The sequence below is a fragment of the Tursiops truncatus genome, chromosome 19 (genome assembly GCF_011762595.2).
Source record: "Tursiops truncatus isolate mTurTru1 chromosome 19, mTurTru1.mat.Y, whole genome shotgun sequence".
Classification (NCBI taxonomy): domain Eukaryota; kingdom Metazoa; phylum Chordata; class Mammalia; order Artiodactyla; family Delphinidae; genus Tursiops; species Tursiops truncatus.
In genome coordinates this window covers 12,003,910-12,030,001 of record NC_047052.1, presented here as the reverse complement: position 1 = coordinate 12,030,001, position 26,092 = coordinate 12,003,910, and the positions used below count along the sequence as shown (strand labels likewise).

General features: G+C 43.2%; 2 protein-coding genes across 4 annotated transcripts; one reads left to right on the top strand and one right to left on the bottom strand.

Moving 5' to 3' along the window:
- Nucleotides 1-594: 594 nt before the first annotated feature.
- KARS1 (lysyl-tRNA synthetase 1) lies at nucleotides 595-15,156 on the bottom strand. 3 transcript variants are annotated; one of them, XM_033843960.2, is made up of 15 exons: nucleotides 15,004-15,120; nucleotides 13,307-13,486; nucleotides 11,237-11,396; nucleotides 10,144-10,309; nucleotides 7,569-7,662; nucleotides 7,040-7,226; nucleotides 6,596-6,721; nucleotides 5,074-5,193; nucleotides 3,892-4,054; nucleotides 3,611-3,784; nucleotides 3,369-3,454; nucleotides 2,960-3,045; nucleotides 2,230-2,356; nucleotides 1,425-1,568; nucleotides 595-882 (listed from the first exon to the last, which is right to left on the bottom strand). In XM_033843960.2, the coding sequence occupies exons 2-15, from the start codon at nucleotides 13,450-13,452 to the stop codon at nucleotides 784-786; spliced, it is 1,878 nt and encodes a 625-aa protein (XP_033699851.1). In that variant the 5' UTR covers nucleotides 13,453-13,486; nucleotides 15,004-15,120; the 3' UTR covers nucleotides 595-783. The 3 variants fall into 3 exon arrangements, with proteins under 3 accessions (XP_033699851.1, XP_073652889.1, XP_033699852.1); XM_073796788.1 differs by lacking the exon at nucleotides 13,307-13,486 and having other exon boundaries at nucleotides 15,004-15,156; XM_033843961.2 differs by lacking the exons at nucleotides 11,237-11,396; nucleotides 13,307-13,486 and having other exon boundaries at nucleotides 15,004-15,125.
- Nucleotides 15,157-15,185: 29 nt separating this feature from the next.
- On the top strand, nucleotides 15,186-22,932 carry TERF2IP (TERF2 interacting protein). The gene is made up of 3 exons (XM_033843962.2): nucleotides 15,186-15,980; nucleotides 20,282-20,406; nucleotides 21,713-22,932. The coding sequence occupies exons 1-3, from the start codon at nucleotides 15,305-15,307 to the stop codon at nucleotides 22,106-22,108; spliced, it is 1,197 nt and encodes a 398-aa protein (XP_033699853.1). The 5' UTR covers nucleotides 15,186-15,304; the 3' UTR covers nucleotides 22,109-22,932.
- The last annotated feature ends 3,160 nt before the right edge of the window (nucleotides 22,933-26,092 follow it).

The window sequence follows — 26,092 nt, the reverse complement described above, 5'->3', positions numbered from 1 at the left end:
CTCTGTTTGCAGATCTCTACTTAAATGTCACCTAGAAGAGGTCTTCCCTGACCACATATGCAACGTAGCACTGCCTCCATCACTTCTAAAATAGCACCTCTGGGGACTTCCCTGGAGGTCCAGTGGTTAAGACTTCGCCTTCCAATGCAGGGGGTGGTTGGATCCCTGGTCGGGGAGCTAAGACTCCACATGCCTCGTGGCCAAAAAACCAAAACATAAAGCAGAAGCAATATTGTTAACAAATTCAATAAAGACTTTAAAATAAAATATAATAGCACCTCTGTCCCCTTTCCCTGCTTCATGTTTCTTCTTAGCATGCATCACTATCACAAATACGGATTTACTTGTTTCTTATTTGTTTAGTTGCCCCCCAAACTCCTGCCCCTAAAGCAAGAGTATAGGTTCCACAAAAGCAGGAACTTGGCTTCTGTTCACTGGTGTGTCCCCAATCCCTTGGAACAATGGCTGGCACAGAGCAGACATTAATATAAATTTGTTGAATGAATAAAGTGGTATAATCCTAAACATTCATTATATCAGCTGTCTGAGAAATAAGATGACATTCCAAAAGTAAAAAGAGTGATGAGACAGGAGTAGAGACAAATGGTTTATTTGGTAACAAGGAGTAAAAAGGAATTCTTAATTCCTCTTCTCTCTTTTGATGGCTGACATGAAATGTGATAGTCAAACAGATAGCAACACACACAGGAATTCCCTCGCAGTCCTTGATCTTCTGCACAAACGCAAAGATGCCCAAGTCATACGACTTGCTGTTATTGTTTTCTAGACAGAAGTGCCGGCTGCTGTGCTTTCCAGTCCATCAGTGGTGGCTACATTCTCCTTCTTGTCTTCGGGTTTCATGGCAGGAAACAGAAGCACTTCCTACAGGAGAGAGAATGCATTCTGAAGCTAAGACACACTTTTTCCTGGCTATCCACCTACTCCTTTCTCCCCTCATTACTGTTATCACCAAAACCCGGAGATCTGTGTTCTTTTATTTCAATTCAGTCCCTCTCAGTTACAGAGGATGGAAAAGAAGAAATGCACAGCGCTGCCTAGGGTACAATGTCAAAGGAAGGAATAAACAGAGAGGTTCTCTTCAAATATGATTTCCTCAACCATAAACATGGGATAGCAACAGTTTCTACACATCATAAGCTGACTTAAGTTAAATGAGGTAATGCATGTAGATGGCTTAGCAGGTTCCTTGGATCCTTAAGAAATGTGAACAATCAGTATTTCTCCTGCCTCAGGTTGAAAACCCCCCAAATTCTGTAAGGTCAGATGCTCTGCCCCTCTTCTTGTGAAGTCACCTGTAACTTCTCTGCCTGCCCCTCCTCCTAGCCCAAAGCCCTCTCTTTATGCTCCAGGCCCACCACACCCCGCTTCCAACACAGTGGTGCTCCTTCAGGGTCTCCTCGTACCTTGATGTTATTGGAGTCTGTGAGAAACATGGTGACGCGGTCGATGCCCATGCCCCAGCCACCTGTCGGGGGCAGCCCGTATTCCAGGGCAGTGCAGAAGGTTTCATCTATGAACATGGCCTCATCATCGCCAGCAGCTTTGGCCTGGAAGAGAAGAACCACACAGCGACGTCGTTCTAGGCTGTGCTCTCTCAGCGTCTGAGTGAGCACGTGAAAATGTCCAGAGGCGTTATCATTCCAGGGATGCTCTGGACACCCAGCACTTGCTGGGAATTGGTTTCCCAGTAACTCCAGGATGGAGTCATTTCTTTCAAAGACCTGGAGGTCAGGACTGATGAATTCTACCTCAGAACACATGCAAATTTCTCTGCGAAATGAAAATACTTCTACTGCCTGGGGCTCTTCGAGTCCAGCGAAACGCATTTTCTTTCAGAGACTCTGATGGTTCCCAACAGTCTTTCTCCCACTTCCTGAACCACCCATCAGTGGCAGTGCTAGCATAGGCAGCCTGTGGGTGCTGTGGCTTCTCATCCTCACGCCCCCTCAATAAATGTACCATCTAAGAAAAATTATGTTCTTGTCAAGTGTCACACTCCTCAAACAGATATTCATGCCTAAGCTCCATTTATATAGAAATTCTAGGGCCCGAACTAGTCAAGTTCTCCATCTTGAAATGTGACTTCCTCCAGTGAAGCCTGTGGCTTTCATCCTTCATTGTGCTGAAGTCACCAGGAGTTGCAGACAAGACACAGACCAGGGTTAAGGCTGATATCTTCTGGTGAGTGGGCACACATTCCTTCCTTACCTTGGCCTGTTCTTCAAAAAGCTGCCGCTGTCGCACAGGGTCATTCAGCTCAGTGTAGGCATTGCATATTTCCTTTTTCATGACAAATAGCTCAAAGCGTTCAGTCAGACCCTCTTTAGAGCGGTGCCTGGGGACAGGAGACCAAAGGGGAGGGTGAATATGCAGGTTCAGCAAGAACATCTGGTACAAACAAGGATTCCTGAAATCTAGTTGACTCAAAATTGTTACTGATTGTGACCCATAGCCTGCATGCATTCTTGGCACCAAATCATTTGGTACATTAGTGAGGAGGGTTAGAGACAAAGAAGCCTTAATTATCTTCACAACAGGCTGTGTGATAGACTGATACACTGAACCATACCCCCTGTATTCATGCCCTTCTGTAGTCCCTGCCACACCGACTCTGGGCTGCCCATATGACTTGCTCTGGCCAATGGGACATCAGCAGAGGCTTGATGTGTTTGCACATCAGGATTTATTCTTTTGGAATGCTTCCACTTGGAACCCTGGCTACGCTGCCAGAGAGGCCCCAGAGGATGAGATCCCATGTGGAGGAGATGCAAGGTGCCCTGGCAGAGTTCCCAGTTGAAAAAAGCCACTTGAGTTACCCTAGCCAACACCACGTAGAGCAGAAAGACTACCCACAAACTCCTGAGAATAAACTGTTTTATGCCGCTAAGCTGTGAGGTTATGCAGCAACAGGTAACTGCAACACCGTGCTTTATCTTACCATTTGGCCAGAGGACTCATTATCTGCGGGTGATCACAGATGAACGTAGGATTGATGCACGTCACTTCCAGGAACTCCCCAACAAGCTTAAGGAGAAAGCAGAGTTAGAGAGCCCTTCTAAATGGCATTTTGATCGTCTCTGTCTTGGTGGTAGAGGCCTCGGACCCTAACCCTATACCTGATGCTATAGGGGTTTATCCTAAGCTTCTCAATGGTTAGTAATAAGGTAACGAATATAACTATTTGGCACAGAGCTTAGTACAGCAGGAGTTCAAAACTTGTTCTCTCATTAGAGCTTTCCTCTGTGAAGCTGTAGAAGTTCATTCTCTACAGTGGAGTTCACCTTCATAGGGAGGAAGGGGCGTTACCACTGGATGAGGGCATGTACAAGAAGTGCACGGCCTTTCACCTTATCAAGGAGCCTGGCTGTCGTCCGAGGTGGAGGGCATTCAACAGCTTTTGCCACACAGATATCATCTAGAATTTTGCGAGTTTCTGTAATACAAACATACAAGTTAGGACAGAAGACATCACACTACCCCATTAAGAGGTATATAAAGAGAATAACATGGGAGATTCTAGCCCTGACCTAATCTAATTCAGAGCTGAACAGGAAGGAGGGCCCTAGAGTGAAGGAGTGCATCACTTTACCTTCTGTTTCGAAGAGCTTAGTTTCTGGCAGCTTCACGCCCAGGGCTTTCTCCAGCTCTTCGACCATGCTGATTTTCCGGAAGGGTGGGGTGAAGTCAATCTCACAGGCTTGGCCCTCTGGGCCATCTGGATGATAGGTGACCTTGTAACCGCCTGTAATGTGTTTCACCATCCCTGGGAAAGAAATGTGTCATTTAAAGAGGACCAACAGGAAGTCCAACTGAAAGTGGCACACCAGCCCTGCAGACACGTGTGAAAGACAAAGGGACAGGAGGGGTCACCTGAAATCATCTTCTCTGTGATTTCCATGAGATCATGATAGTCTGCATAGGCCATGTAGAATTCACAGGTGGTGAACTCAGGATTGTGAGTCAAATCAATTCCTTCATTCCGGAACTGGCGTCCGATTTCATAAATCCGGTCAATGCCACCAACCACCAGCATCTAATAACAACACACGGCCATGGTCATGGCAGCTAATCTTGTCTTACTGGCTAGGGAAAGTGTCTGCCTACAAAAGCTGTAACTTGGCTTTCACAGCTCAAGGCATGCTTTCAGGTCTCTAGCCAAATGCTGAGTGCCCTACTCTCTCTAGGCCTTCATGGATAGTCATCATTCTGGCTGTCCAGATCACTGAACTCTCGTCCTTTGTCTGGCGTGTCCCCCATCTTGTGAGTGTGAGCCTCCCCAAGAAAGAAGCCTCTCCTGGGGTTAGGATGTAGGCATGTGACGTAAGTTGCCCAACCTGTGAGACTTCAACATGCAAAGAAGATGCAGGTGTTGCACAGAATCCCTTCTGGTGAAGGGGGCCAGAGATATCTGGCTTATAGAGGCAGTAACTGCAGAAGTCCCAATGGCAATGACCTGTGCCTAGTGCCAAGCTTATAAGTTGTGGTAACTGTCCTGACTGGACGATATTGGGTTCTTCATGCGAACAGCCCAGTGATATGATTCAGAATCATTTCAGTTGTGTGGCCTCCAAGCCTGATTCTCTGATCTTCCTGGAAATTGTGAGCTTCCTTATATATGCGAATGCATTTTTTTTTTTTTTTTGCTTAAACACCATTAACAGGTTTTGTCGTTTGCAAGTAAGAATCTTAAATGACACAGTCTTCGATATTTACTCTGGTGATTTGAGGATATTTCCAACTTTCAGACAGAGATTCAACTCATTCTTCTACAAAAGACTAAAATCAAATTTAATCCAAGGATTATAAACTTAAAAGTATTATGAGATTATGGGAAACAAAGTATGTTAAGAGGATCGGTACACCTAGGAAAGATACCCCCTTTGCCCTATAATGCTCTACTGAGAAATGTAACACTCAGAAGCCTGACAATTTAGAACCCTCTCCTGGTTGTTCTACCCTCAATGTTCCTCTTATTTCTGACTGTACCTGTCTAGCCAATATTTTTCAGCCTTCTACTTCTCTAAGGACACAGGGCATCTTCTTATTGACTACCTTATGGTAGAGTTCTGGAGCAATCCTCATATATAAATTCATGTCCAGCTCGTTGTGGTAGGTGATAAAAGGCTTGGCCACAGCTCCCCCTGGGATGATGTTCATCATGGGAGTTTCAATCTAAAAGAGAGGAAAAACATTTAGTTCACAGACACAGGTCCTCAAACTAGAGTTCTTGGGAATGGCTCAGGCTTTGAATGTGATAGGCTAAGCCTACTATATCCCAAGTAAAAGTTAAGTTCAATAATAATGCATAGGTGCTTGACAAAAAAAGTAGAGAGAGCTTGATTTTCTAGAATAGTCTCTATTAATACCAAACACCATTAACACAGTACCATAAACTTTCACAAGCTGTTAGTGGGAGTCTAAATGGGTACAGCCTTTCTTGAGTTCAGTTTGCAGTATTTATTAAAAATTGTAACTGCTTATACCCTTTGACGTATTCTACTTCTAGAAATCCATCCTACAGAAACACCTGTCCATGTGTACAAAGATGTTCACTAAAACATTACTGAAGAAAATCAGAAACTTAAACTATCAATAGGGGAAATAATTATAAAACATCAAAAAGGAATATACATACACACACATATATGGACATGCAAAGGGTCCCAGAATATATCGTGTATGTGTGTGTGTGTGTGTGAGGTTCATTATAATACATACGATGTGATTTCACTTATGTTTAAAGCAAAAAATAAAACCCTGCTAAAACACTTACACATGTACCCCACCTGCAACATGCACAGGAGTGGAGGTATTATAAATATGCAGAGCAAATGGCGAGGAAGGATACATATTCAAGTTGTTTTTTTAAAAAAATATATTTATTTATTATTTATCTGGTTGCGCTGGGTCTTAGTTGTAGCACGCAGGCTCCTCAGTTGAGGCTCGAGAGTTCCTTAGTGGTGGCATGCAAACTCTTAGTTGCGGCACGCATGTGGGACCTAGTTCCTTGACCAGGGATTGAACCTTGGACCCCTGCATCGGGAGGGCAGCCTTAACCACTGTGCCACCTCAAATTCAAGTTTGGAGAGGGACATTAGCTGGGAAAAAATGAAAGGGGACTTTCAGTTTTGCTTCTATTTATTTCTTTATTGTTTGAATTTGTTGTATGGTAATAGGTACTCACCTTTCTCATAAAATTAGAAAATAAAATTTTTTTCTTTTGCTCTACAAATTTTCCTAAACAACATTTTTTAGTTTAAATAAGTTGAATAAAAATCAAGAAAAATATTTTTTAATGCTACAAAAAAGCAAAATGAGTTGATAACACATTGAACATGGCATTGTTAGCATGTGGATGGCCCTCTACTTTGTCCATTATCTTAGAAGTCCTGTCCTACCTTCCTAATCAGGGCACTAAATAAACAAGGTGGAACAAAGACACTGGCAAGAGGAGACTTTTCACTGAGCATGAAGGATACTGACACAGGATGTGCCTGTGGAGAAGGGAAGGGAAGAAGAGTAAGAGGCAAGCACAGAATGCAGCTCATCATGTCAGGTAAGAACTTTCCATCACCTCTAGGAATCCCAACTCATCCAAGAAATGTCTTATGTATGTGATGATCTTAGAGCGGATGATAAACTTCTGCCTCACAAAGTCATTCAGGATCAAGTCCAAGTATCTCTGACGAAACCGTGTTTCCTAAATGAAAAGTAACAGATAAAAATCACTGATGCATTTGATTCAATGGTATGATAAACCAGAGCCAGGGGGCCACGAAAAATTACCTTGTCTTTTTTTTTTTTTTTTTTTTTTTTTTTTTTGCGGTATGCGGGCCTCTCACTGCTGCAGCCTCTCCCGTTGCAGAGCACAGGCTCCGGAAGCGCAGGCTCAGCAGCCATGGCTCACGGGCCCAGCCGCTCCGTGGCATGTGGGATCCTCCCGGACCGGGGCACGAACCCGTGTCCCCTGCATCGGCAGGCGGACTCTCAACCACTGCGCCACCAGGGAAGCCCCTACCTTGTCTTTGAGGCCAAAGTGAAGATGAGGTAACATATGCAAGCAGGGAGACAGCAGTGTGACTTCATAGGGAATGATGCTCAGCTCGCCCTTCTTGGTTTTCCCAGGATTGCCCTGAACTCCAATTATGTCTCCCCGGCGCAGTTTGCTGTTAATGCGAATAAATTCTTCTTCAGATTTATAATTCCTGAATAAATGGAAAACATAATTCAGTATACAGTATCCCAAATTAAAACTGACCACTGGTTTTACTGTGGAACCCTCACTAAAGTGTTAATGTGTACCCAAGAAGAATCTCAGATTCAAGGTCAACTGTTAAAAAGTATTATCTTTTATTTTTAATTGCTCCACAACCCAAGATCAGTCTTTATTCTTCAGGTGACCAGATGGCCCTTTTATTTTCCCAACCATATACCACTCCCTTTAACTTTAATTTCCTATGGGAAAAGAAGACTATATGGGCCTTTGTCCCCAGTCATGTTGCTCTGGGCCAAACTAGAAAGGCCTGTAACTGGGTATTTCTATATACCTGGAATTGGCCATGACTTGCAACTTGACCCCCTCTCCTCGAAGGTCATAGAAGATGAGCTTTCCCCCAGAAGCTCTTTTGGCATGGATCCTACCTAGAGAACAGCAAAAATAATGACAGAAGCAGAAGCTATTTCATGATATCAGTGCCAAAAAAGCTCCCTCTGCAGTTTTTATACCCAGGCAGAATATAAACTAGAACAATTTGATTTTAGCCTGAGGCCTAAGCCCTGCCATTTTCTTCATGACAAAGTTGGCTCCTCATTTAAACCAGTTAAAAGATGTGCAGGAAGATCTGGCTTTTAAAGGTGTTCAATGGATTCCTGGAATGTTGATGCCAGCGTAGTTGCGGGATCTTCCTAAATCTTCACATAAAAATAGAAAGCACAAGGACTTCCCTGGTGGTCCAGTGTTTAAGACTCTGTGCTCCCAATGCAGGGGGCCTGGGTTTGATCCCTGGTCAGGGAACTAGATCCCTCATGCCACAAATAAGACCTGGTGCAACCAAATAAATAAATAGTAAAAAAAAAAAAAAAAAAAAGAAAGCACAATTAGACAGGCAAGCCCAAAAAGCCATGGACAAAATTTACAACAAAATTATGTGGGAAGATATTCCCAAGAATCCCCAAATACAAGCACTGGGGAAAACCACTAAGGGCGCCAAGACCTCTATATGGGAAAAAGCTATGGGAAGCAATGGAGTCTCTGGCAGGTCTGAGAACTGGAAGTCTGCCAAAAAGCCATAGGTATTCACTGGAAAATGTGGCAGGGCTAAGTGGAGGATAGCAGCGGACACGGAGAGGATAGCAGCTTACTAACATACAAGTCAATATAGTTGGCTGCATTAAGAAGGTATAGGGGATGAAGCCCTTTAGTGTAGCCCCCAAGAACTCTCTAAATTTAACAGCAAGGGATCTCTCCGAAGACAAGGTCCCACAAAATTGAACAAGACCAAGAAAACAGAGACAAAGGAAAGAGAAGGTCCAACAAAAGCGAGAAAGGAGAAGAGCCTGAAAATCCCAGAAAGTAAGCTGCTGTATTTCTGAATGCTCCACAAAAACAACAGAAGAGGGAGCTCAGTGAAGGTGGAAAAGCTATCTGAACGAAGCTTCCTTTTAACACTGAAGAAAATTAATCTCACATGAAAATAAACAACATAAAAGTAGTGAGGTCAAATACCAAAGTTATTAAATTAAAAAGAAGACAATAAGGAGAATAACATCATCACAGGCAACAAAAGCACTAGAAAGACATGCTCAGGAAAAAGCAAAAAATTCTATTTCATGAGCTGAAAGACATTAAGAATATGACACAAAATGTGAAAGAACACAAATTAGAATTAGAAGAAACTAAGAAATGAGACGACACGTTGAAAAAATTAGAAATAAAGGAAAAAATCATCTCAGAAAGGAAGCCTAAATTAGAAGGAAATAAGAGTGAATAAATACAACAAATAATGCCTTAAGAGAATTACACTGGAAAGGAGGATACAATTTAAAAATCAAAGTACAAAAAAAGAGATAAAAAGGAGCCCCAGGGGCTTCCCTGGTGGCGCAGTGGTTGAGAGTACACCTGCCGATGCAGGGGACACTGGTTCGTGCCCTGGTCCGGGAAGATCCCACATGCCTCGGAGCAACTAAGCCTGTGCGCCACAACTACTGAGCCTGTGCTCTAGAGCCCGCAAGCCACGACTACTGAGTCCTCGTGCCACAATTACTGAAGCTCATGCGCCTAGAGCCCGTGCTGTGCAACAGGGGAAGCCACCACAATGAGAAGACGGCGCACCGCAATGAAGAGTAGCCCCCGCTGGCCGCAACTAGAGAAAGCCCGTGTGCAGCAACGAAGACCCCACAAATAAATAAATAAAATGAATAAATTTATTTAAAAAAAAATAAAGGGCACACTGTGTACCTGAGAATACTGACCCAGAATAACTAACATCAAGACATATTTTAGTGAAAACACTGGATTTTAAAGAAAAAGAAATTTGGGGAGCATTTAAGTATTGGCAGGGGTTCTCCCTGGGTGGTGGGATTATGGGTAATCAAACTTTTCTTTCTTTGCCTTTCTGAATGTTTCAACATTCTAAATTTTCTACAACAAATAGTTTTATATATTTTTTGGGGGGGAAGGTATAAACGAAAGACAGGATTTAATTATCTTTTAAATTAAGGAGAAGATCCCACACAAGACAGTAAACTCCAAAATAACAGTGCTCTAGAAAAATAGCCTAGTGTAAAGTAGTCTAGGAACACAGATTGCAGTTTTTAGGAGCTCAGGGCCATGGCTCCCACTGATGAAGGGAAGTCCCCATAAAGGACTGTGAATGAGTAGCAGTATCAGGCCAGGGGTCCCCCACAAAGAATGCCCCTTCCTCTGTAGCATCACCACTGGAATGTGACCTCATGCCTCAGGGCTGCTCTACTTTCTGTGAATAGACATACTGGTGCCATCTCTAGTAATGTAGCCTCAGACTTAAGCTTTTTGAGAGCAAGACCACCCCAGACCTTCCTTTGTGCAAGTGGAGAGGCCTGCCTGCTGTGGGAGCTCAGCAAACTGCCAGGGAATCTTCCTACCTGCCACCTTTAAGGTGATGTCAGTCAGGTGCTCCCCAGGCTGCAGGTGACTGTATTCTTGGATAAAGTGAGTGAGCGAGATGTCGACGTGGAACTTGTGTGGGTATGGGTCTTCCCCACTGACCTTCAGCTGGTGGACTGCTTGGCTGCGGATTTTGAAGTATTGCTGTTAAAAACAAAAAACAAAAGAGCTTTTGAGAAGTTGAACATGGTCAGTCCAGAGGCTTGTCTAATGGAGTTCTGTATTCTGCCTCAGAGGGGCCCCAATACAGTGAGGTTTCTTTAACCAACCCACCTGAATCCTTGAAATCATAGGCTTGGAATATGGAGTGAGATTTGCACTTAAATATGCAGGGTGGCCAGATCCACAGCTGGGAATAAAGGCCAGAATTCCAAAATACAAGATTCAACAAAAAGAAAAATCAAATCTCTGCCTAAAATAATGTTTAATTGGTACAGATGGCCCTGGTTACCACTTTTGTAGACACATCTGCATGGTGAGTCACTTATCTTCCTACTTTCCTGCCCCTGGCCACACACCAGACTTTTTCCCCAAGGCAGGCCCATGGGCCTGGAGGATGTGTAAAAGGAATATTCTATATCAGGGGTCAGCAAACTTATTCTGATGTAACTACTCAACTCTATTGCAGTGTGAAAGCAGTCTTAGACATATATAAACAAATGGGCATGGCTGTGTTTCGACACAATTTTATTTATAAAACCAGGGAGGAGGGATTGGGGTAGTGGTGGCTTTGGCCTGTGGGCCATAGTTTGCCAATCTCTGGGCTAAAGTAAACCCCAGCCCACGTTTAGGGAGACATTTTCTCTGGGGCTGCTATAAGGCCCAGCTAGCTCCAAGGAAGATCAGTCACTTGGAAGTACTGGATTCTCCCAAATATCTGTAAGTAGTCGACAAGAAGAATGCGCAGGGCCTGTGCCTTTAACCAGATGGAGTGGTGGGCCCACCCTCATCCGTCCCTGTGCCTGTTTCAGTTCCTATTTATCTCCTTAATCACTGGTCCCAAGGAATTTGCCATAATGCGCATTAGAAGCTTCCCTATGCCCAGCCAGGGCAGTGGTCCCGAGGACTCACGTTTGGGTCCAAGCTCTCCTCCTCCGCACCCACACCATTATCAGCAGTGTGGCTGGTGGCAGCAGCAGCAGCCTGGCTTAGTTGTTTCTCACTGAGCTCCTTCTGCTTGGCCTCCTTCTCTGCTATTTTCTTCTCAGCTTTCAGGCGTCTCTTTAGCTCACTGTCAGGAAGATGAAAATGTTCAACGTGACAGGTGCCTGAAGAGTCCTCTATGATCTGCCCCATAGCTACTTATCAAAAATATGAATAACCTGGGGAAACACTCATGCCCAGTTCTACATGCCCACTGTTAGTCTCTCAGTCACTGAACTCTATATGTGAAACAGACAAGGGAAAAAAATAAACTTAGAATAAAGATGTGAAAGATCTTTCTCAGTCTCTTTTTTCCAGTCTGAGGTCCTTGGCATTAGATCCCAACTAAAATCAAGATAGACAAGGACAAAGAAAACCCTACATATTAATTTATATTTAGAATAGGAAAAAGGTTTTCCAGAAAATCAGCAAGGTAGGCTTTTCTCAAGCTAATCAGGCTTGGGAGCTCCTTGAGGCCAGGGACTGAATCTTAGTTGTTTGGATTCCTCTGCAGAATACGAAGTTCCTAGAGCATCAGATCTGATGTGTGATAAGGTGACATCTCTAGCTTTGTCTGTCATCTCTCTCCCCTCCCGAAAGGAGTGGGTTAGTCTGGGGTGGGGTGAGGAAGAGGGGGCTCTTCAGAGTTCAGGGAGACACTCCACTGACAATCTCTCCCCCAGCATTGATCAAGGCATTGACAATGGCCCTCAGCATTGGCCTCACTCTCCACAATGGAGCCTGACTTTGACAACAAATTGCGTAGAATAGTGTACAAAGCAGCATAGCACAGGGGATAATATACCATCTTTGGAGCCAGACTGCCTGGGGCTAAATCCCGACACGCCTACCTACCAATTATGTGACTTTGGGCAAGTAACTTAATTTCTTCTGTAAAATAATAATAGACACCCTCCTCCCCAGATGTTGTGAGGATTGAGATAATATACATAAAGAGATGACCCCACCCCTAGCATTTTAGTAACCATGCAAAATGTGAACCATTCTAGGTATCCCTATCTTAACCCTTCACACTCTGCCTCAAGGACAGAAATTTTACAGATGTGGATAAATTTCTTGTCAAATCTCTCACTATTCAAACTCTTCATACTCGTCACCTGAGACTCAAAAACTAAAGCGATTGGTACAACTTGGTTTAAATAACTTGAAAACTTGCTATCTGAACCCAGAAACCAAACAGATTTGGGTAGAGAGGGATACCCTCATTATTCAAATAGACTTGATCATTCCTTTAAACCACCAATGTTAACTGAATATCCTGTCATAACGAACCATGGCAGATGATCCTTAGTCAGGCTTGCATACTGTTTGGCTTCAGGGTCCATTTTAAATTATCTATGAGTTTAGAATAACTCAATTAAAAAAACTTAATTGGAGATTTGAAATGATTATCTTTTAAGTAAGAAAACTGACTCTGAGGGCCTCAAAGTAAGTGTCTCTGGATAAAATCTGTTTTGTAGCAGTTGTGAAGCCACCTTTCTAGAACAGTGTGCTAGATTTATTGTGCTGTCATTCAGTCAGTGGGCATTGAAGCCTCTCTGGTTCTTCCTGGCATTAACATAATGAACTTGTTTTCCATTCAACTGGATGTTGCTCTTTAAGTCAAATCAATAATGAGGATAATTCAAAAAGGTCCTAGGAGTAAGAACTAAGACTAGAAACCAAGTTAATCTCAGGAGCAAAGAAATTCCAGAAAGACAGGGAAGGGAAAATAACCTGCATTAGAAATTCTTTATTCATAAAGGGTTTTGTTCTCAGCACTGTTCTAGAATAAGACCTAAAAGTCATCCCAAAAATCTATGGAGTGAGAATTTGAATTTATTAAAGAGAAACTGAGAAAGGACTATTGGTTTTGGTAGGTAGCAGGGTTGTTTCATTAGCAAGTCCAAAGACTTAGCCAGAGGCTTAGCAGATAAGAAACCAAGTAAGGGAAGGATTTTTGCTCCCAGAGCAATAAAGAAGGTAATGGGCACCAACCTTCTTTTATCAAAAAGTGGCTTGTCCTTGTGAATCGTTGTCAAAAGAGCAAGTTGACACAGGCGCAGCTCCCTCTGCCCCCACTGTGCCCAGGACGTTTGGCGCAGGGACCCCCTAACAAGCCTTACAGCAGCTTGCGTCAACATGGCAGATTACCCTGGAACTAATGATTACCACCACCTAACAGGAAACACAGAGATGTGGTGTCAGATGGGACAGACAGTACACATACTCCCAGCCAGCACTCCTACTCTTATGGGTTGGGTGCGGGGAGAAGGCGAGGTTACGAAACCTTTTAGTGTCCCGTTTTACATAAGACCCTCTCAACTGACATCAACCCTGTAACACTCACTGTGCTGCAAATTAACTGACAGTGTTCTCATTCCTGGCTATGGTAAGATGGTGCTTATTTGGGGTCAACAGCAAGTCAGTCAATGGTTTACGGGTAGACATGCTCACAACAGTCTAGAAAATGGGAATGTTTCTGAAGCCCCTGACATGTAGTTTCTCTCTTGGTGATGAAATACCTGTCCACAAAGATGGCAATGGGAAGCATACAAAACATCACCATCAACTGCAAACTCTAGAGGAAGCTAAAAACAAGCCACACAAAAGCACCTGAATCAAAGACAAGCCTTGTTTGGAGCTCCAGGAGCAAGGAGGAAAGAAGAAATTCAGAAAGAGTCTTAGACTACATTAAGTTTATACATTAACACTGGAAGGCAACAGAACGACAGAGATCATGTTCTTTATTGCCTTAAAATAAATGTGGCCTTGAATGAATCACCTGGCAGGGAGCCTATCTGTTTTTAAACTTGGAGAAAATAACTGGCATACAATGGTGCTCACTAAAGATTCACACCAAGGAAGTTCCAAGAGCAATTAAGAAACAGAACTAAAAAAATGCACTAAAGCAGGCATTATATGCAATAAACTAACTTCTCTCCGATGCCTCTGGAACGGTACTATATTTATGTACTGTCCTTAGGCGTACTGAGGAACTAGTCACTCAGATCATTACCTATGTTCTATGAAGAACTCCGGTTGAGAAGGAGTGTAGTATTAAGAGAATACAAGACACAGTCAGTGAAAGGGCGGCTAATCTTAACTTATTTATATTCACCTTCATACTCCAAGGATTTGGGGTGATTAACAAAGATACATCCAGCAGAGCTAAGTGCAGTTTGGTGTACCCGGCTAAATAAGACAGTCTCTACTGCCAGACATACTCACAATGCTCTAACCCATATGGAGAGGTGTACGACACAGTTTAACAACTGATCCCTTTAATACAAAGGGTTCAGAATGGCCTTTGATACATAAAGTTCGAACGTTGAAGGTGCTTCTGAAAAGCTAGGGTATTTAACATTTCTCCAACTTCTTTACCGGGGTGTGGCACAGTAACGCATTTCTCGGAGAAAAGGGAAGGAGTAAATTTCGCTTTTCTCTGTCCCCGCCCAGTTCTCCGCATTCTTACTCCAAGAGTACGAGAAGGAGGAAGGACCCAACCAGCGGGGGGCCCCCGGGCATCCTGGGGGATGTAGTTTCGGGGCGCAGCGACTACGTCCCAGCATGTTCATACCCACGAGAACGAGCAGGAAGGCCCCAGGCACAGCCGCCTCGGCCGGAGCCTCGAGGCGCCTTCTAGTTCAGACTCTCCGACAGCAAAGGTTTTAATGATCTGCTGCGACACTTACTTTTTGCTCAGTTTCGGCTCGCAGTCGTCCACTTTAACTTCAGGTCCCTGCACCGCAGCCATCTTCCCAGAGGGCCGGACCTAAAGAGGACGAGGGTCGCACTGCAATTTCCAGGTCACGCTCAGAAGCCCCGCCTCTTCCGGGGAAAGGGGGCGGGCACTGCTCTGTGCAACTGCAGCGCAGGCGTAGTACGGGGTTGTGGGGCGGCGGCAGTAGCGTCTGGAGCGTTACCTCGGGCACTGGGGCTCTGTACGCCGCGCGTTGGCAAGACGGCACCTTCTTCTGGTGCTCGGCGTGAGCTATGGCTGAGGCGATGGATTTGGGCAAAGACCCCAATGGGCCAACCCATTCCTCGACTCTATTCGTGAGGGAGGATGGCAGCTCCATGTCCTTCTACGTGCGTCCCAGCCCGGCGAAGCGCCGGCTCTCGACGCTCATCCTGCACGGCGGCGGCACCTTGTGTCGCGTGCAGGAGCCTGGGGCCGTGCTGCTGGCTCAGCCCGGGGAGGCGGCGGCCGAGGCCTCGGGCGACTTCATTTCCACGCAGTACATCCTGGACTGCGTGGAGCGCAACGAGAGGCTCGAGCTGGAGGCCTACCGGTTGGGCCCGACTCTAGGGGCCGACCAGGCCCCAGAGACGAAGCCCGGGGCTCAGGCTGGGGGCGCCGCCTCCACGGAGCCCGAGCTGCAGCCGCACGCGGGGCGGATCGTCTTCACGGACGCGGACGACGTGGCCATCTTGACGTACGTGAAGGAACATGCCCGCTCGCCCAGCTCCGTCACCGGCAACGCCTTGTGGAAAGCGATGGAGAAGAGCTCGCTCACCCAGCACTCGTGGCAGTCCATGAAGGACCGCTACCTCAAGCGCCTGCGGGGCCAGGAGCATAAGTACCTGTTGGGGGAGGCCCCAGTGAGCCCCTCCTCCCAGAAACTCAAGCGGAAAACTGAGCAAGACCCCGAGGATGCTGATAGCGGGGGTGAGGCTTGCTGCGAACCCGCGAGCCCTCTGCTGTCCCCTGTGTGAGGCGGGGGCGTCGGCCTCTTTCCTCTTCTGTTGGGCGTCCATGTTGGCGTCTTGGGGGAGCATCGTCCAGCCCCCTCCTCACCCCCCCTTTGACATCCGGGTAATATTGCGCCGTTTTCTAAGGTCTCTCTTAATTCACTTTTCCAATAACTGGGGTATTGGCATGGTCCAATATTCAAAAGGTGCAGAAAGAGTATGTGGAAAATTCTCCCCCCTTTCCTTTCCCACCAGCTACCTAGTTTCCCCCCCCACCCCAGAGACAACGGGGAACCAGCTTCTTGGGTATCTTTTAAGAGATTTCCCAGACTCGTTTTAAAAAATAGTTCTTCTGTATTCAGGTACATTCAGTATAAGACGTTTTAAAGCCATGCCTGCCAGACCAGCTTATTTTAATTTCTTGGCTTAAATGACTGCATATTCACATAAGAAGGTTCTCAGTGGGAAGTCGTTTCCACGTTTCGCTTAGGTGAAGTGTATTTCTAACGCAGTTGAACAGAATATTGGGATTCAGGGCCGGTTAGGACACAGTGCATAGCTGTTGAGATGCTTCACTTCTGATAAAACGGGTATTGACAGCGTAAACTGACAGACCCTTTTGTTTAAAGAGTCATGCTGCTTCCTCAGCTTCTCTTTCCTTACGTGGCTATTCTGCATAACAGTTGAAATCTGGGAAGGCAAATCTGTTAATCCTATTCAGTATGCTTAGTAGGAATTTTGTTTTTGGTAAAAGTGACATTTGAGATTCATTCATTCAACAGATGTTTGAGTGCCAGACCTTTATCCTGCTGGGATATAACAGTAAATAAAACTCCCTTCAGTCATGGAGTTTAAAATGCTAGCTGGGCAGCGGGAAGTGCTACAGAAAAAAATAAATCAGGGTAAGGGCCGGAGAGGAGGAGGTTTTCTACAGGATGAGAAGGGAAGGTCACTACTGTAAGCTGATGCTTGAGCAGAGACCAGAGGAAATGAAAGAACTCAGCAGTTGGTTATCTGAGAAAGAGTATTTCAGGCTTAGGGAGTATTAAGTACAAAGGTCCTGAGGTGGAGTATAGCTGGTGTGTTCTTGGAGCAACAGAGACCTGTGTGGCTGGGATGGAGGAAGCAAGAGGGAGAATTCTTGGAGAGACTGGGCTGTGTGTATGGGTGAAGGAGATCATGTAGGGCCCTGATTTTAAATCAGTGGTGTGGAGATGGCTGGTAGACCAATTGGAACTTGGGACAAAATTAAGCTGGATTCACCCTACTCAGTGTTTTGATATTCAGGCATTTAAATGTAAAAATTAAAATCATAAAATGACCAGGAGAAAATGTGGATGAGTATCCTTTTTTGTTTTTTGTGGGTTTTTTTTTTGGCCGCGGCTTGCAGGGTTCCCTGACCAGGGGTCAAACCCAGGCCCACGGCAGTGAAAGCACAGAGTCTTAACCACTGGACTGCCAGGGAATTCCCGAGTATCCTTTTTATTTTAAAATTTTATTTATTTATTTTGAATTAATTAATTTTATTTTATTATTTATTTTTGGCTGCATTGGGTCTTTGTTGCTGCACGTGGGCTTTCTCTAGTTTCGGAGGGTGGGGGCTACTCTTCATTGCTGTGCGCAGGCTTCTCATTGCTGGGGCATGTGGGATGTTCCCCGACCAGGGCTTGAACCCGTGTCCGCTCATTGGCAGGCGGATTCTTAACCACTGCGCCAGTAGGGAAGTCCTCGAATATCCCTTTTAATAGTTACATGTTGATAGTTCTGAAACCAGGAAGACTAAGAAAAAACTTTATATATTTGATTACTTAAAATTTAAAGCTTCTCATGATAAATAAAGTCAGAGGGCAAACTGGAAAAGTATTTTCAATACGTTGCAACAGAGTGAGTTTCCTTAATATCCAAAGAGCTTGTAGAAGTTAGTAAGTAAAAGAAAAACTAGTAGAAAAGTGAGCAAAGGAAATGGAACAGGAAGTTTCCAGAAAAGGAAATAGATAAATGGCAAATAAACAAATGCAGAAATATTGTTACTGAATAAAAATAAATTAGACCCTGAGGGGACTTCCTTGGCTGGCCAGTGGTTAAGACTCCGTGATTCCACTGCAGGGGGCACGGTTCGATTCCTGGTCAGGGAACTAAGATTCCCCCCCCCCCTTGCCATAAGGCGCAGCCCCACAAACAAAAAATTACACCCTGAGCAGAGGACCAGTACAAGCCATGCCTGGACTTCTGCCCATGGAAACTGAAATAAGTGTGTCTGGTGTGTTTTTTAGAAAAGTAGATCAGAGCAAGGCAATGTCATATTTTATCAGTTAGATTGGCAATAACTAACAAAATGGGTAATACCCAGAGTTAACGAGGTATATGAAAACAAGTACACTCTTACATTATTAATAGAAGGAAATCGGTGCAATTTCTTTGGAAGGAATTTTGACACCATCTGACAACATTTAAAATACATGTTCCCTTAAACATGGTAATTATTGCCTCTAGGAATTTATCCTCAGATATACTCCAAGTGTAAAAGAGTACATAGTGAAAAGTGAGTCTCACTGCTCCATACCCCTTCCCCCGCTTCCTCTCCCAGAGGCAACCACTGTTGTTGTCCCCTGTTTGTGTCCTTTTTGCTCATAGTAACACTAGCACACTAGACAGAAGTTTGTTCTGCAGTTTGCTTTCTTTTTTTAACTTAATAGATCTTGAAGCTTTTGTGTGTCTGCTCATTGTTTGCTTCATTCCTTTCTTGTTCATTGCATTGTGTTTCATTATGTGAGCCATAATTTGTTTACACTTTTTATTATGGAAAATTTCAAACATTTACAGAAGTAGAAAGAGAATAGTATAATGCACGTACCCATCACCCAACTTCACCTGATTATAGTTTGTGGCCAGTTTTTTCATCTACACCTTTCATCCTGACTTCTGGGATTATTTTGAAGCCAGTGCCAGGCATTATCCCATTTTTTTTTTTATCAGTTTCAGCAAGTATCTCTAAAATGTAAGGCTTCTTTTTAAAATTTTATGTAAAATAAAATTGACTTATTTTGGTGTACAGTTATGTATTTAAATTTTTTTTATTGTGGTAGAATATACATTAGATAAAATATACCATTTTCGCTGTTTTTAAGTGTTTAGTTCAGTAGCACTAAGTATGTTCACATTGTGATGCAGTCATCACCACGATCCATCTCTAGAACATTTTCGTCTTCCAGAACTGAAATTTGTACCTATTAAACACCAACCCATGTTGCAACATGTGTGAGAATTTTGTTCCTAGTGTTTCCACATCTTGGATATTGTGAATAATGCTGCTGTAGTATGGGTTACTAATACCTGTTTGAAACCCTGCTTTTTTTTTTTTGGGTGTATTCTCAGAAGTGGAATTGCTGGATCATATGGTGATTATATGTTTAATATTTTAAGAAACTGCCATACAGTTTTCCAGTTAGGTGTTTTAACACATGTACAGATGGTGATGTAACCACCAAAATCAGGATACAGAACAATTCCATCACAAAAAATCTCTCTCGTGTTGCCCCTTAGTAGTCAGTCTTTGTTAAGTGGAAAATAGCAGAGTTAAGTCCTCAGAGAACAAAGACTAAAAGGGAAATAGGAGGATGTTTAGCTTTAGGAGGCTCTCCTTTCTGTAGATTGTATGTGGTGGATTGTGGTAGACGCCCAGATCTATCTCCCCCTGGGAGAACTGCCTTACCCAAGGTTCTGTCATTCTAGGCTAGCATCCAATGACTAATCTATGCGCGGTTAAAATAACATCTTGGCTCCTTTGCCCCAACTTGGTCAACTCTGTAGGGCCTTCCTAGCTCCAGACTTCTGCATGGTTTCAGTTGCGGCCTTGTTGGAACTCTCACAGCTCTCAGCTTCTTTCTGCCCAGTGAACACTCCTTAATCAACACCTTACCTGTTAATCTCCATCTCAGAACCTACTTCCCAGACAACCCAATTTATGGCACAGTTTTGTTAATTTGCAAGATCTATAAATACAAAGTGAAAAATGAATTAAACTTGAAGAGTATTTTTATTTTACGTATCAGAACCTAGGAAAATTACCACCATTTTTATTGTACAACTTTTCAGAAGCAAGAGTAGAAATTATTGAACATGCATGTCATATTTTTCTTACCCTTCTGATCAAAAACATATTCTCTAATAGGAAAAAAGTGCAGGCTCACTTCTGGCCCAGAGCTCACAGAGCATTTACTATATTTTTGGTTTCTGTAAAAAAGGCTAATTCTAATCTGGTGCTGTTCTGTTTAATAGAACCACAGAATAAGAGAACTCCAGACTTGCCTGAAGAAGAATTTGAAAAGGAAGAGATCAAGGAGAATGAAGAAGCAGTCAAAAAGATGCTTGTAGAAGCCACCCGGGAGTTTGAAGAGATTGTGGTATGTTAACTAGATTTAACTCATGTTTTTTTCCTATGTCCATTCTCCTCCTTTGAAACTGGTCTTCCCATCTGTTCTTTTTATATATCTGAGGCCCAGAAAGGTAAGAGAGAAATTCAAGATGGAGGAGGAAAATGGAAGGTGAGACTGATCAAGGTTCTGGGCATGTACTTTTAGTTTTTGGTAGGATGATTTAAGGAGGAGGGGAGGGAGAAAGATGGGGGAGAATTATTTTTAAGCAGTATAAAGCATCTTACTTTGAGTACTTTCATCTGTAAGTTTTTCTAAGTTAAGTTTGCGGATTTATCTTTTTAAAATGTTTTTATTCTCAGGTAAAAGTAATTTTTTAAAGAGGTTAATTTTTTATCAAGCAATTTTAGCTCTTTGTATACTTAGAGCTTTTTTAGAATTTTTTAGCTCTTCCATATTCAGTTAAGTTCTAAAACTTTGTTGGAATCCCATATTTAATCATAGTTATAGAGAAAGGCAACCATAAAATAATGAGTAATAAAAAAATCCAAATTATATGTGCATATCTTCTCTAAGAAAAAGGATCTTGTTAATTAACTTTTCTTACTAACACTAAGAAAAATGGTTATGTATCAGTCTAAAACAGGAAAATAATTTAAAGTTCATTTAATTTAAAGTTGGTTCATTTTCTGTAAACTTTCAAATACTCTCAACAACTCTCAAACATGGCCTACATAGGTCTCCTCTCACATAACACGCTTCGTAACGTGCCTAAATATAGTGTAGTGTGGAGACCCTAATCTATTCATACAGCAATGTTTTTTGAGTACTTACCATGTGAAGGCATTGGTAGGCACTGGGGATGTAGTGATGAGCAAAACATAACATTTCCTGCCCTATGGAGCTTACAATCTGAGAGTGAAGTCAAATTTTTAACAAATAATGTAGTGCATACATGTGTATACATATATGTGTATGCACATAACATTTATTTTTCACATTCAGTGTAGCTTCTAATGTTCTGTTGGAATACCATATACATACACGTACGTACATATGTACACATGCATACACACACACACACACACACTCCATCCACACTCACACTTCTCCTTACCCTATCATATACATACATATATATACACATACACATATGCACACATCCAACATGAGTAAATGTAAGAAGGAACATAGCACATAAGAGGAACTGAAGGAAGTCCAGTGTGATTGGGGTGAAAAGGGCAAGGAAGTGGTAGCTGGGAGAGACCAGATATTTTAAGAGTAAGTATTCATGACTTGGCAATTAGTAACTGGTCATATTCATCACTTTCTCTAGGTGGATGAGAGCCCTGATTTTGAAATACATATAACAATGTGTGATGATGATCCACCCACACCTGAGGAGGACTCAGAAACACAGCCTGATGAGGAAGAAGAAGAAGAAAAAGTTTCCGCACCAGAGGTGGGAGCTGCCATTAAGATCATCCGGCAGTTAATGGAAAAGTTTAACTTGGATCTGTCAACAGTTACGCAGGCCTTCCTAAAAAATAGTGGTGAGCTGGAGGCTACTTCCTCCTTTTTAGAGTCTGGTCAGAGGGCTGATGGGTATCCCATTTGGTCCCGACAGGATGACTTAGATTTGCAAAAAGATGATGAGGGTACCCGAGATGCACTGGTCAAAAAATTTGGTGCTCAGAATGTAGCTCGGAGGATTGAATTCCGAAAGAAATAATTGGCAAGATAATGAAAAAAAAAGGTTTGGCACATAAGGCATTAAAAATTTTTTTTGTGACTATTGAACTTCAGAGATTTTTACATTGGAACTGACACTCATCTTTTGACCAATGCTATTGTTGCTCTGTGAGTCCTAGATTTTGTAGCCAAGCAAAGTTGGAGGATGAAAATAAAAGAAATTGGATATATTTAGAGCTGTTCCTGGCAGTATCAATGTGTTTGTACAAGGAAAATCAAAAACAGAGAGGTTGGTTTACATAGTAATAACCGCTTTCTGGAATGGAATCCCTGCTGTATTGGTGAGAGGAGCTAGTGACAAAGTCAAAGGCGGAAAGTTAGATGGGTTGTTTCAGAAAGTATAAATAAAGAGCCTCCTATCCTTTAGCAGAAGCTTCTCTAGATTATGATAGATTCCAAATCAAGAATCTAGGAATGTGGAAAGATTTAATTACAAGGCCTTTGAACATGGACTGTCCCAAACCCTTGCATCCCCCAGTGAACTCTGATTTCTGGGCTGCTTTGAAAACCCCATATTCCTTTTGCCAGCTTATATTTGGGGAGCCTGTTCGTTGGCTGTTCTTTTCTTCAAGTCTGTGTCAGTTAAGTCTCTACCATGTGTTTCTTTATCTACCATCCAGTTTTGTTTAAAACACAAAAATTTAGAGAGTCTTGGGAAAAGTCTTACTTGGTTACTAGGAATGTGTTTTTATTTATTGAGGATAGTTTTGTGCTAAGAATAGTGTTAGATTTAAAAATTAGAGGATTAATTCCTCTTTGTTGTGTTGATTTCATTATTGAAAATAAATAGAACTTTGTATTTGAGTCTCCACAAAGTGTTTTCTTTGATTGTGTTCATAAAACCTTTTAGGTATAAAAACCATAAAGGAACTAACATTTTTGGCTCTTAGTAATTAGAACTAATAAAGAGTTCCATTTAAGACTAATGGGTTATTAGAAAGAAACTGTTTCTTCTGGGTGGAGCAAAGAGAAGATCTGTGTCAGGGACTGTGAAAGATAGCATAACAAGGTGAACTGCTGAGAGTCAAAAGGGAAGAGAAGCCAATAAGGAACCATCCGGTGTGTAATAGAAGGTGTCAGTGCCTGTCCCAAATGCCTGAGCACTCACCATTCCAGCACTTGCCACCATCAGGAGTCCTACTGCAATCACCTTCCTAAGGCTCCCTCTCTGCTTGAAGTGCTGTGGAGTTAATGCCCCTGAGAGTAGCTTTCAGCTAATGGTGAATAGGAATCAGAGGATGCATCCCAGCTTCCTTGCTCACCAGAGAACTGACAGCTGAATATTTGAGTTACCCCTCGAGTGGAGTTACCCCATACCATCCGAGGCCGCCAGTAGAAGAAAGCATAGTTGCCCACAGTGGTATGAATGCACCTGCATAGACCTCCTCTTATTTTACATACCCACTTCCCTACTAGTGCATCCTGGAATCATCAGTTAAATTCACATTTTTTCCTTAGAGTCTGCTTCTGGGAGAACCCAGCCTAAAGCAATGCATTTAACCTTTTACTCCTCCTTAGAATGTTGAAAGGATACAACACACACCCAGCAGTAAACGTAGCTCACTACAGTAGTGTTTCTTTTTTTTTTGGCTGTGGTGCACGGCATGTGGGATCTTAGTTCCTTGACCAGGGATTGAACCCACGCCCCGTGCAGTGGAAGCATGGAGTCTTAACCTCTGGACCACGAGGGAGGTCCCCACAGTAGTGATTCTTAAATGGGGCTTGGGAGGGGTTGGGTGGTGGATATTTGTTTAAAATGGGTTCTCCTCCATTGTGATGTGACCCTAGAGTGGTTGAAAATCATTGCTTTAGATATGAAATGGAAATGTCATCTAGCATGTCTGTATCTCAATAAAGTTACCATAGCCTATTGGCTTTACAGAGCGAGAAATTCCAGTTTTGTCAGTCATGTGCAAAAGGGTCTGATTTATTATACCCAGACTCCCAGAAGACATGTTTAAATCTAAACACACACCAACTTCTAGTGCTCATTATAAACCAGTAATTTTCAAATATCTGGTTTTGTAATTTCTCTGGTCATTTCATCTCTTGGGCTGGGATATATGTGGGGAAACAAATTATCAGAAATATTTTGGGGAGCACAAAACTAAGCAAGGAAAATGAGTTGGATCTTAATGGTTAATGGCATTGAGCTATGGCTGTATCTATTCCAGAGACCAGCAGTTGAAGTCTTGAATTGAGATACTTCTGCTTTGTGCTGCCAGATTCTTGTTCTTTGGGTTTTCTTTCCTTGACTTCGTGAGTTTGGCTTTTCTGCTTATGATGTGGGATATGTTATTTCTTACTCATTTTAGCTCTTGAGTTCTAGGCCTTCCTCACTATTCCCTCTTGGCTCCCCCTTACTCCAGCTTTTGAAATTTTTCTAGACCTTAAATAACCTCCATAACTTCATTAGTGGCAGAAACATTCTGTCTTCTCTTTCTCTGCAACAATGAGGCTATTCATTATTTTCCTCTGTTCCCTATTCCATTTAAGTGGGTGCAGTTGAGTTTTAAAAATTGAAGCTGCTGTTTGAATTGTTCTGATCCTCTTGCTTTTGGACTAATGCTTTTGGCTGAATCATATGCCTACCTGGCTATAGCAATAAGGTGTATTTCATTGAACGTAACAGAAAACCTAACTCTAAAGGACTTTAATAAATAAGGGGATTTATATTTTGTATATATAACAAGAAGCCCTGAGGTTGGGTGGCTTTAGGGTTCTAGTTTTCTGCTCTGCCATCCTTAACGTGTTCTGTCAGCTTCTCCCCTTGTGGTTGAAAGGTGGCAGCTACAGCTCCAGCAGCTGAAGAGGGAGGGTTTCCTCCTAAGTGTCTCCTTTATTGGTGGGCAGCCTTTCTCAGAAGCCCCTCATAGACATCTCACTGGCCAGAATTGTGACACGTGCCCCTTCCTAACTCCACCTCTCTGCAGGGTAAATGAAATTGACTGAGAGTGATTAAGAACTATACTCCTTGGGCTGCGGATTGTGTATCCTTCCCTGGGAATGTGGCCTGAAAGGGGAGGGTGTATACCCAAATAAAAGTCAGGGAGTTTAGGGTCTGCTAAGAACTTCCATTGTACGGACGAGTCACCTTCTTCAGGGGCAAGAATATTCTACCCAGGAGCAGGCAGCACAGCTAGTGACTAAATCCCCAATGCCCCCTCCAGAGGATATACAGTGATTTCTGCTCCAGAGGTGAAGTCTGCACTTTGGCCATCACCCAAACAGTGGACACAACCTGGACCAGGACTGGCCTGCGAGATGCATGACCTCATCCACGGACCCTCCCATCCAAAGGTTTTCAGCCCCAAGGGGTCCAAGAACTAAGGGACCAGGTTGTTGGGACCCAAGGGGCCTCTAGGAAGAGGGCAGGTGCCTTTTATTGGAGGCAGAGCTGGGATGGGGCAATCAGATGCTCCAGCCGTGGGCACCAAGCAAGGTCCACTGGACTTGCCACCCTGCAGGATCCATGTTCTCAGCCCTGCTTTCAGGCTGTAGAGGCCTCAACCATGACAGCCTTTAAGGCCTCCACTGGCTGTGAGCCCAGTGCACATTCATGGTCACCTCAATCTGTTATAAGAATAGGATGTCTGGTCACCCAATCCATGAAAGGGACATTTGACTTGCAGGAGATTCTGAACTGGTCAACGTGGTTCTCTTGGTCAGATACTGTTCCTTACCTTTTTCTCTAGAGACTTAATCCCACTGCTTGCTTCAGAAGTGAAAATTTACCTATTTCTCTAGAGAAGGTCATCCCATCTGTCTCCCTCCAGAGGCTATAGTTAGATGTGTAGATATAGAGATAGGCATAAAGAGTATGGAGGGGAGCTGTAGAGACAATGTAGATGAACAATAGATAATATATTTACATAGATCCATACATATAAACATGGAGATACAGATATGCATATAAATGAAGAAGTAGATTATAGACACAAATGTATAGTTTTCCCTTCACAAA

Coding starts and splice junctions, on each gene's coding strand:
- KARS1 (XM_033843960.2), bottom strand. CDS start 13,452: ATGTTGACGCAAGCTGCTGTAAGGCTTGTTAGGGGGTCCCTGCGCCAA. Junction 7,227..7,568: donor CAAGTCATGGCCAATTCCAG/GTATATAGAAAT, acceptor CCATTTATTCAG/GAATTATAAATCTGAAGAAG. Junction 3,046..3,368: donor CAGCCAGGCTCCTTGATAAG/GTGAAAGGCCGT, acceptor TTTCTCCTTAAG/CTTGTTGGGGAGTTCCTGGA.
- TERF2IP (XM_033843962.2), top strand. CDS start 15,305: ATGGCTGAGGCGATGGATTTGGGCAAAGACCCCAATGGGCCAACCCAT. Junction 15,981..20,281: donor CGAGGATGCTGATAGCGGGG/GTGAGGCTTGCT, acceptor TCTGTTTAATAG/AACCACAGAATAAGAGAACT. Junction 20,407..21,712: donor GGGAGTTTGAAGAGATTGTG/GTATGTTAACTA, acceptor CACTTTCTCTAG/GTGGATGAGAGCCCTGATTT.